The sequence below is a fragment of the Micropterus dolomieu genome, linkage group LG13 (assembly GCF_021292245.1).
Source record: "Micropterus dolomieu isolate WLL.071019.BEF.003 ecotype Adirondacks linkage group LG13, ASM2129224v1, whole genome shotgun sequence".
Taxonomy (NCBI): domain Eukaryota; kingdom Metazoa; phylum Chordata; class Actinopteri; order Centrarchiformes; family Centrarchidae; genus Micropterus; species Micropterus dolomieu.
Window position 1 is genome coordinate 15,126,099 of NC_060162.1, and position 10,952 is coordinate 15,137,050.

A 10,952-nucleotide genomic window follows, 5' to 3' on the forward strand; every position below is an offset into this window, starting at 1 on the left:
ATGGACAACTTCAGCAGAGGAGCCAAGAAAGCGTACAAGAGGTGGAGAAATCCTGAACTGAGGTAAAACAAACCAAAAAAATTATTATTTTATTTTATCTTTTGTATTTGCTCATATGTTTGTGATAAGCCCTCAGCACTGGGGTGCCAAAGGGTCGTGTTCTGAGTCCCATGCTGCGTTCTTTACACACATTTGACTATATTTCCACATATCTCACAAACACAATAATTCAATTTTGCAGATGACACAACAGTGGAGGGAACACACTGCTCATAGCCTTTTACCACTGCTCCATTGTTTAAACACACTGTCTAACTACCTGGAATGTGAATTGTACAGGGGCAGATCGCAAAAGTCTCCAGAGAGTCGTGAAAACTGCGGAAAAAATCAGTGGACTCACCCTGTCCTCTCTGGAGGACATCTTCAGGAAACTCTATTGGCAGAACTAACAACATCCTGGGAGATGCGACCCACCCCTGTCAACACCTAGGGTCTCATTTATAAACAGCATATGCACAAAAGAAGGCCTAGGCAGCCAACTTTGCGATTTATAAAAATACAAACCTGAGGGAGAATGTGCGGTCTTCCACGCAAACTCTGCGCCATACCTATGCACATACACTGGAGAAATGAGAAACGGCCACTCACACGGCAGAAGGATGAAACGTTTGATTGTGTAAAATAAATCTCTAAGTATTATGGGCCAATAAAACTTCATTTGCAAAACAGATAAAAGCCTTTCTAAATAAACAAACATCTGTTTGATTGGTTTTCCCTGATGTGCGCAATAAACATAATTTGAAATAATTAGCAGTGTAAACAAAAATAACCATGATTTAGGAAAATAAAAACAAACTGAGATATCTGTTTTTGCAAAAGAAGGCCTCATGTATGTTGTAAAGTTTAATCATATTAATAAGGCCGATACTTGCATTCAGCGCAATTTATTCTCATAAATAAGGTTAAGAGTATGGCAAATTACATTTAAATTGATACCGTTATCGATGCCTCAGTCAAGTAAACAGGAGTACCTTATTATCACACGATATATTAGCCAAACGCCGTCGTGCGGCAGCATGTGGATGTGATGGATGGATGGAAAATAAAACATTATCTATTAAGCCAATGTTTCACTGTGCCGCTTGTGTCACGTAATATTTCTTTGAACCCACTGGCAGCCTCATCAAGTGAGTGGAGTGTTTGTGTAGCCTAAATGTTTAACAACAAAACAATCTGAAAGCTCGTGATTTTCGCTGTGCTCAACCGAGGGAATCCATATTATGTCCGCGTTTTCACTGTCATTTCTCAGAGGTACGCTCCTACAGATCGGTTTTCAAAGGAGTTGAGCTCACTGACTATTTATAAGCAACTGTGGGCGTTTAATAGGTGGGACAAGGAGCTCGCTTACAAGTTGATTGTGATTTATAAAGGGAAAAACGTGCGTGCGCACTGCTTTATTAATCAGAATATTTTTGTGCACTTCCTGTGTTTTGTCCGTTGGCAACCTGTAGTAGGTTCTTTCCTACATACAGTTTTATGAATGAGACCCCTGTTTTCTCTGTTGTCGTTTGGGAGGCGCTACAGAGCACTCAGCTCGCACCTCCAGAGTGAAGGACAGTTTTTGTCCAAGAGCCATCGCTGAACTCAACAAAAACACTGTCCCACCTTTGTGTCTTGAACTTTATGTGCAATAAGGGAACAACAGGTGCAACACTGCTTTCATGCTTTTTAACAGGCTTTGTTAACATATCTATTGTTTAGGATGACTGTGAACAGGTGCATGTTTGAGCATTTATTTGTGTATTTACTTTCATAAATGTGTTAGTGTTTTTTATTTAGACACAGCACAGAACATTTTGTTGTACATAAACTTGTGCAATGAAAATAAACTTGATTCGATTCAATTATTGACAACACCTGAATTTGTCCTTTTGGTGTGTTGACATTTAGGGGTGATGCGAATGTTTTGGATCGCAGTGATGAGGACCAGGGCACAGACACTGAGATCTGCACTACAGCCTGTGCAAGAGTTGACTCAGGGCAAAGAGAGTCTGCATCTAGATCTGGATTTCATAAATCTGAAGGTTCATATTAATGCACATTTTGACACATTGTCTGTCTGCTGTGTTTGGAAATGTGGAGAATACACATCATCAAGGTGTCCTTTCAGTATAAATGTAATCTTAGTCCACCTTGACTGTGATGTTGTTTTTGTGAGGAAAAAGATGGGAGACAATTTGCATATAAACTGTGGAAGAGATGTACATTGTAACAATGTAGATCAAAATGTACTTAAAGTTTCAAAAGTTTTCATTAAGCAGCAAAATGTCAGAATGATGAATGTGGTAGTTGGTAATGTTGAAGAAATTACGTACTGCTTTATATACTTTTGGGTGGTTTAATCTATCACAATGAATCATATTTGATATCTAAAGTTTTGTGTGAAAAATTTAGATGTGAAAATTAACAAGTAACAATACTTGTGAAAAAATGTACAGGGGTACAAAGTACAACATTTCCCATTGAAATGTGATGGCGTAGAAGTACAAAACAGCATTAAATGAAATACTTAAGTGAAAATAGCTCAAAGATGTTAATTTAGTTACTTTCCACCGCTGTCTACCATTAACAATCATGAACTTGTCAGTTCTGTGACTGGAGCAATTCTGCATAGGTTTTTTTACAGGGGACAGTGGATTTGAAGTGACTCTCATGTCCCTTTTACAGAAACCTTTACAGTAGACGAGGCACTGGAGGCCATTGGTTTTGGAAAGTTCCAGTGGAAAATCACTTTTATCACTGGACTGGCATGGGTAAGAATCCTAAAACATGTAGAAAGGTCCTCCCTCTGATTTCCAAATAATCTATGTCCCTCATGCAGCGCTCTGCCTCTCTGAGAGCAGGTAGGAGACTCCATGCAGTTATTGATCCTCAGTATCTTGGGCCCCCAGCTGCACTGTGAGTGGAGGCTGCCCAGCTACAAGGTGGCTCTCACAACATCGGTAAAGTCCCATTAGGTCTTCTCAGTAAAGTGCTGTTGTACCGCTTGCTGAATTTGAATGTGTGCTCTCACATGTTGGCTCTCAAGGTTTTTATTTATTTATTTATTTTGCCTCAGGTAGTGTTTTTCGGGACGGCGATAAGTTCAGCTCTTTGGGGGAAGGTCTCAGACAAGTACGGCAGAAAAGTAGTGAGTCACATATCTCTCTTTTTCATATATGGTTTAGAGACATTTGTACATAATTTTATGTGTAACTTTCTGTATATTTCTCTGTGGTAAACAGGGTCTGACAATTTGTTTGGCCTGGGCTCTGTACTACGGCCTGTTAAGTGCCATTGCTCCTGTGCATGGCTGGCTCTTGGTCCTGTGGTGCCTCATAGGCTTTGGCCTTGGAGGAGGTCCTCAGGTGTAAGTTCACTGCTTCCTCTGCAAGTGACAATTTGAAAGCTGCACTTAACAAACCGGCACATTTCTGCGAAATTATTTGCAACAACCATTCATCCTCTTTTTAGGGTGACACTGTACACAGAATTCCTCCCACGGAAGTCAAGAGGCACCTGCCTCGTGATGTTTAAGGTAGCCCACTGCTTGTGGTGGCATTGTTGTTGAAGGGTCATTTTGGTGTCTTTAAACATGGGCCCTATTATCACATATTTTGGCAATGAAATGACAAGTAGGTACAAAAAGTTTTGAAATCTGCACAGTAGATGGCTACTGCCAGTTCAGTGGCTGCTACACATTTGGGCAACTGTGCCTGTCAAAATTACGGTAAATCCACCAAAACATCCTCTTTTTGCCATCGACAGACTCAAACTGTTATATGAGGTTTCTGACAACATCATGGAAAGGATCCCTACAAGTGATTCCCAGTTGGTTGTCTACATAGAGGCACTGCTAACAAGACTTTCTTAATCATGACTGAATTTTTAGCTGATTTCAACACTGTAGAGGGGTCATTTGAATTTGTCCAAATTTATTTGAGCCACAGTATACGGATGAGGAGCTCCCAGAAATTGACTCTGACTCACATTTTTCTTTCTGCAACAACTCACCTCTCATAAGATTCCAGAGCGAGCAAGACTTCAGTTTCTGGTAAAAAAATAAATAAATAAGGGGTGATCCTTTCCATATTATTGTCAGACACCTGGTTCATGGCTGCTGGCTGAAGCAAAATACTGCACATATTTCATCCATCCATCCATTGACCTAATGAAGTATACTGCTCACTGATTCCCTCCTGATTAATGTGTTTGTGTGCATCAGGCATTCTGGGCAATTGGTTGTGTGCTCGAGGTCCTCCTGGCATTGTTGATAATGCCCACTCTTGGCTGGAGGTGGCTGCTCAGCCTGTCCGTTGTACCAATGGCAGTCTTTGTTTGCTTCTGCCTTGTAAGTATGTTGGTGATTAATACAGATCCTTAAAATAAAATCATCTGGAGTCAAACTCTCAACTGAATTTTCACAGTGGCTGCCTGAAAGTCCTCATTTTGACATGCTGACGGGAAAAACGGAGAAAGCCATGGCACTGTTAACGCGCATCGCCAAAGAGAATGGCAAGGCCATGCCTCAAGGGAAAATGATTACATATTTACAGGTGAAGTCAAAGATATTTGAGTCTATGTGTTTGTTCAGAAAAATGAGATGTGTGCACAGTGCAATGCTTAATCACTGATATTCATGAATACACCTTATATTTTATCTTTTTAATCTCACAGAATGACCGTGGACGGGTCAAAGATCTCTTTACTCCTCAATATTGGAGGACTACACTTCTTCTGTTGTTTATATGGTTAGCCTGAGTAATATATTTTCTACTGTGTCCTTTCTATCAATACACAAAACATAAAGTGATAGCCACTGGGGCCCATAGCTGAATTTTCTCCCAGGGTCCGCTAGCAGGTTAATCTGTCCATATATTTCATGCTTTCAACTTTTACATAATTTAGCTTGTAGATCACAGCATTGTTTATTTTATCCAAAGGTTTGCAATTGCCTTCTGCTACTACGGGATAGGCCTGTTGACAACTGAGCTGTTTCAAACTGGACATTCATGTGAACGTAAGTAACAGCTGCTCCATGTGAATCAGCTTGTAACTTTTGTCATTTTGTGTCTTAAATTCGAAAAAATACCAAGTCAAAACTGTCCTTCCTTACAGCAACCATAGGGGCAAATAATGAACTGAGCTGTAGTCTGGAATGCAAATATTTGACATCAGCTGACTACATAGACCTTTTATGGACGTCTATGGCTGAATTCCCAGGTAAAATGTTCGCTATTAGCATTTTCTCAGAGGTGGGTGTGTAATTGAAACTGTAAGGTAAAGACCTTCATGATGCTGTTGGCAGGAACAGTGTTAGTGTTCCTCTGTATCTCTTAATTATCCATCCATATCAAAAATCTGAGACAACATGGATATGATTTCTGATTCCTCTCTGAGAAACCATAAGACCAGGTCATCTGTAAAGCCATGAAATGTATAAAGTTATCTAATTTATATTTAAATGTTTTTGAATTTGAATTTCATGAAAAAACAGTTTTAAGTTACTTTGGGTTTGTTGATAGAAGTAATTAGCCTAAGGAGAGTGAGATACACAAATGTGTTGTTTAAGGGAGTCTGTCTGTTGGCCACAGCATTTAAAATATATGTTTGCTGTTTGTTTCAGGTTTTTTCTTTATTCTTATAGCAATTGACCGTATTGGCAGGAAAAAGACCCTTGCTCTGTGTTTCTTCACATTATCTTTGTGTTTTCTGCCCTTATTTGCGTGTATTGGGAGGTAAGTTTGTCTCTGTGTTATTTTGTCATTGCAATATATTAAAACACCTATATCTATATATCACCTATATCTCAAACTCTGTGCCTCTCTTTCGGTTCATGCAGGACAACTCTTACAATCTTCATCTTTATTGGCAGAACCTTCATATCTGGAGGATACCAAGCTGCTTTTATTTATACAACAGAGGTAGGTCTACATACAATTTTACTAGTTTAACGTTAAACATATTTTTAGATCATTCAAAGCGGACAAAATGTTGCCTCCTCTCTGTCATTAGGTGTTCCCTACAGAAAACAGAGCCTTAGCACTGGGGATTTGCAATGGGGTGTCGAAGGGGGGGGCCCTGATTACCCCCTTTGTGGCACAGGTATGCAGAAGTAACAATCTCTTTTGGGCCTTCCCAAAGAAACTCTTTAAAACCTCAAAAGCATTGGAGAAACGACCATTAGAAACTCTAGAAGTAAATTCTTTGTTACAAGTTGAAAGTTGAGTGATTCAACATTACTTCAGAACCCACTCAATTCGGTATATCTTGCTCTGAGAGTGTTGGACAGGCAGATCGTAGTCATCAGTGATGCTATCACAAAGTAGTGTTGTTAGTAGTAATGTTATTGGAATAACAGTTTGCTTATCAACACTGTAACTCTAACTCAACTTATATGCTGGGAATTGATGGTCTGACAAAATTATTGTTATTAGCTGTGATCATTTTGGAGAGGGATTTTGTATTGCAGGTTTAAATGTGGAAATTTAGTTCTAGCACCAGTTTGATATCAGACTCTTTCAGATTAGGCACTATGTTTCTCTGCCTGGTTCCTCAGTTTTTGTGTTTTGGTTGTAGGTGATGCTCGGGATATCACAATACTTGACCCTGTCCATATACTGTGTTTGTGGTCTGCTGGCCGGCGTTGCATGCTTGAACCTGCCCATTGAGACATTGGGCAGGGGTCTGCCGGATTCCAGTCTTTACCAGGAGGCTGGAGAGCAGACTGCCACCACAACCAGTCAGCCAAATGGCACAACAGACTCCTCGGACCAGAGGTAGACCAGAGAGGGGGAATGAAAAAGTGGAACACAATATATAGTATAGTATTTAGTCAACTCCCAGGCTGCTGCAGACACCAAAGTTGCCTGTTTAACTATGTACTGAATCCTCTGAGTGCTGACGGATGAAGAACAACAGGGGACAATCTCATTAGAGGCAGGAAGTGATCATTTGCCTACTTCCTAATGAGAACATAAGCACACTTGTGCTTGGACTGGTTTGTTACCCTCTCTTCCAGGCTGTGAGAAGCAAGAGAGAGCACTATGGAAAATGAGGATGCACTGTGCAGACTCAGATCAGAGCTACACATTTCAAGCCGTGCAACTGAGACATTTATTTTACAAATTGTGGATAAAAATGACTCATTAAAGTTGTTCAATATGCTTCAGACTCAATTTTCTTATCAGTGTATCTTAGAATTGTAATTTGTACAATAAAAGATGCATGTTCTCTTATTATGGTTCTACATTTCTCAAATGTAGCATGGTGAGTGGGTGACAAAAAAATGAGTCAATAAAATCCAGACATTCTTTTCAAAAAGGGGAAAAGTAGTTTTTACTATCAGTTTTTTCACTGAAGTTTGTTTTTATATTGGTGCAAGTTGAATGTCTGAGCTATACTACTGATTAAAAAAAGCATTGTTAGAACTACTGTGAGCATGAACACACTTATTTCACAAATCTTTGACATGCATTAGTGTTCAATGCTGTATTAACTCCATAAAATGACTGTGCCTAAATACATTGCCGTACCGTATGATAAAATACAGTATATGTATAATAAAGCAAGATTGCAGTACTTTCAGTATTCTGTCATATTGACATGATTTGGTCAGTCCTCTAAATCCTCAAAATTAGCGTAATATTGAAGTTAGATACCCAATCCTAATGATAACAGAAAACTGGTTCCTTGAGCATCTCCTTCACTTTGGAGTAATTTCATGCACAGTACACACACTTAAAGTCTCAACATCTGATAAGCAATCTTGTTTCTAAATAGCAAAGTTGGATCACAACATGTGCTTGATTCACCTTTTCTTCAAATAAAATGTTTCAGTCACAGTTAGTCCCAAAGAACTAAACTTTCAGCTAATCCTTTATTTATTTGAGCAAACAGACTGCTGTTGTTGGGGGCATGAAAGTACAGCATCACAAAGCCGGCTGTTTTAGTGACTTGTGCAAATGGTATTTTAAAAATTGACTCATAGGACTACAATATCTTGGCATCCTCCTTTTAAGAAATCAAGTCTTACTTTTGAGTCCATGTCGTAGTTCTTTGTGCTCTGCTGAGTTTGTTCTGTGAGAGTCTGGCCAAGCAGCTGATGTGACCAGAGGACGTGGAGACAGAGGGATGTGTTGTACATTAGAATCAGAATCTGCTTTATTGCTTTAAGTGTACACATACAAGGAATTTGACTTTATACATAACATTAAACATAAAGTTTATAAATATTAAAATACTAAATGCAGATAAGATATAAAACATAAGAATAATTGTTACGTGGGTGGTGTGATGTGGGGACAGAGAGGACCCAAACGCAGAACTCTGAGCGAAGGAGGTTTATTTAGGAAAAAAGGGGGTTGAGGGACTGGAGTGCAGGGAAAGGAGGATGCCGGGGAAACACTGGGGCCAAGGAAGGGAGGATGCAAGGGAGAACTGGGAGGACGCCGTGGGGGAAGCCCGAAGAGGAGAGGTCCGGAGGACGAGCCCAGCCGACTGAACGGAGGACGAGGGCGAGTGAACCTGGGAGGGAACCAGACGGAGAGACAGGGTTAGAGATAACGGAGACAAAGCACAGGGAAAATGTGAGAAAACAACAAACATGAGAGCCTGAACACAGAGGTGGCACCGGGTATGGAGCAACGACGATCAAGCAAGAATGGTGTGGAGGACCGGGGTTGAAATACAGGCAGAGATGAGGTTGACTAGTGGCAGGTGTGGCAGACTGACGAGGTGGCTGATGAGGTGCAGGTGCGGGTGGTTGGCTGGGCTCTGGAGCAGAGGGAGAGAGAGCACACACAGGGAGGCAGGCAGGGAACAGAAAACCAAGGGAAAAGCAGAATAACCAGAACACCCAGTACTTGTAAGTCCCACTGGATAAGAACATAAGCTAAGAGCCATATTTAAAGGGATGAGGAGAGATTGATAGGCTACAATTTGATTTACCTCTGCTGGTAAGATTTGTGTTTGCAATTAAATTATTGACTAATAAAAAGAAAACATTCACTGGCTTGATAGTTTGTTGCCTTGTAGGCTACTAATGGCACCATTTAGTTCCCTGTTGTTCTTCCCTGTTTTTTTCTGATTGGGTGTCCCACTTAAACCGGAAGTGCATGAACAGGTTCGATCAAACCACTGGTGTATGGTGTGGAGAAAGTCACAGCTCTCTAACACCACACCTGAAATGGACAAGTGGAGCAGCCGAGCCAATAAAATGTACAAGAGGTGGAGAAATCCTGAAGAGAGGTAAAACAAAATTATTTTATTCTTTTATCTTTTGTGTCCTCGTGTTTAATAGTTTGATACTTAAAGGGAACGTTCTCTGAGAGAAACCTGCTGTTTAGCTGCGCACATACAGCATGCGGTGCGCTCCACACATGACTTACGTGAATGACTAATCATTCATGCAGCACACCTGGACACACCACCGCTCACTGAACAGATCTCTGCCTCACTGCCACAAACAACTGTCTCCACCTGTTGGCATGTAAAGCCGTCTGCTCCCAGCGCTGTTCCAAAGACTCCTATTCCTGTCATCATCACGCATAGACCAGTAAACCGAAATGTGCACATCCCACACAGCAATCATAGTAATCTCTTAAGGATTAGGACAACTGCACCAACTCCAGCACCCAGAACAAACTCATTTAAAATGGCTCTCTTCAATGTGAGATCACTTTCAAGTAAGACTTTTATCTTAAATGATTTTATCTTGTCTGCAAATCTAGATTTTATGTTTTTAACTCAATCCTGGTTGCAAATGAATGACTATAGCCAGCTAGCTGAACTGTGTCCGCCTCAATATGATTGCTTTAGTCAACAGAGGGTCAGTGGTCGTGGTGGTGGGCTAGTGAGCGTGTATAGGAAAAATTTTAAATGTCATCAAGTACGCTGTGATGAATTTAGCTCCTTTGAAGTTCTCACTCTTAAAGTTGGAGGGCTGCAACCTATCATATTTGTTATAATTTATCGCCCCCCCTAAACTGCCTGGAGGATTTTTATCAGAACTTCCTGAATTTTTATCTACTCTGGTTTTAAATTATGACAGAATTGTTCTTTGTGGCGATTTTAATATTCATGTTGATGACCCCACCAATCTTAATGCAACTGACTTTATAAATATGGCCACTTCTTTTAACTTCAAACAACATGTCAAAGGGCAAACACATAACCGTGGTCATACACTGGACTTGGTTTTTACCCTGGGTGTCAGCATTTCCTCTGTGGAATTAGTGGACATGACCATATCTGACCACAGATGTATTGTTTTTAGCTGCGATTCGCCTGTTACTCATGCCGCCTCACCAAGCTCTGTGTGTTGTCGCGTCTTTAATGAACAAAGTGTTTCAAAGTTTTGCGCATTCTTTCAGAGCCAAAGCCAACACCTGTCTGATTCCAACACCAACAATCTGGTCGATCACTTCAATCATATCTGCTTGTCGTCACTAAATATTACTGCTCCTCTTAAAGGTTAGGCCTACGTCTAAAGCTAGTAAGCAACCCTGGATAAATGACAGCATTCGCAGTCTAAAAAGGGAATGCAGGAAAGCAGAGCGCAGATGGAAAAAATCCAGTCTCCAAGTCCACCTCAGTCTGAAGGATTTATTAATTAACTACAATAAAATGGTTAAGGATGCGAGAACACACTATTTTTCTGAACTCATTACTACACATAAACACAATCCCAGGTTTCTGTTTAAGACTGTGGATCAGCTGGTAAACCCAACCCCTCCTTGTGCCTCAGCTGGAAGTAATGATGACTGTGAATTGTTTTTATCTTATTTTACCAATAAGGTGGTGTCAATCAGAGCCTCTATTACCCCCGTGGCCTCTTACTCAGAGGTTCCTCACCAGCAACAACAGAGTTTTAACCAGTTTTATCCCATCGACTTGTCTGAGCTTTTATAAAC

At 40.5% G+C, this 10,952-nt stretch overlaps 2 protein-coding genes and 1 long non-coding RNA gene across 8 annotated transcripts in view; 2 read left to right on the plus strand and 1 right to left on the minus strand.

Annotated features, from left to right (window-relative positions):
• Nucleotides 1-6,822, plus strand: LOC123982218 (synaptic vesicle 2-related protein-like). Its single transcript, XM_046067640.1, has 16 exons — nt 1-62; nt 1,951-2,084; nt 2,728-2,813; nt 2,904-3,002; nt 3,119-3,190; nt 3,285-3,409; nt 3,514-3,577; nt 4,265-4,390; nt 4,467-4,595; nt 4,717-4,790; nt 4,983-5,059; nt 5,158-5,262; nt 5,666-5,777; nt 5,882-5,963; nt 6,055-6,144; nt 6,619-6,822. The coding sequence occupies exons 1-16, from the start codon at nt 1-3 to the stop codon at nt 6,820-6,822; spliced, it is 1,641 nt and encodes a 546-aa protein (XP_045923596.1).
• A 1,544-nt stretch (nt 6,823-8,366) lies between these two features.
• Nucleotides 8,367-9,244, minus strand: LOC123982395. The gene is made up of 2 exons (XR_006827960.1): nt 8,672-9,244; nt 8,367-8,565 (listed from the first exon to the last, which is right to left on the minus strand). It is a non-coding gene; the product is annotated as an uncharacterized LOC123982395 (long non-coding RNA).
• Nucleotides 8,761-10,952, plus strand: part of LOC123982394 (synaptic vesicle 2-related protein-like) — an 11,313-nt gene continuing 9,121 nt past the window's right edge. For 2 of the 6 annotated variants that reach the window (XM_046067898.1, XM_046067901.1), the window contains exons 1-2: nt 8,825-8,996; nt 9,153-9,288. In XM_046067898.1, the coding sequence (XP_045923854.1) occupies nt 9,185-9,288 (104 nt within the window). In that variant the 5' untranslated portion in view covers nt 8,825-8,996; nt 9,153-9,184. Of the gene's footprint in view, nt 8,997-9,131; nt 9,289-10,952 lie in introns of all 6 variants that reach the window. The other 4 variants (XM_046067900.1, XM_046067902.1, XM_046067903.1 and 1 more) reach the window with 3 other exon arrangements.

Excerpts from the sequence above, each read along its gene's own strand:
- LOC123982218 (XM_046067640.1), top strand. The coding sequence starts at position 1 with ATGGACAACTTCAGCAGAGGAGCCAAGAAAGCGTACAAGAGGTGGAGA. Across the intron at positions 63-1,950 it reads TGGAGAAATCCTGAACTGAG|GGGTGATGCGAATGTTTTGG; the intron begins GTAAAACAAACC and ends GTTGACATTTAG. Across the intron at positions 4,391-4,466 it reads TCTTTGTTTGCTTCTGCCTT|TGGCTGCCTGAAAGTCCTCA; the intron begins GTAAGTATGTTG and ends GAATTTTCACAG.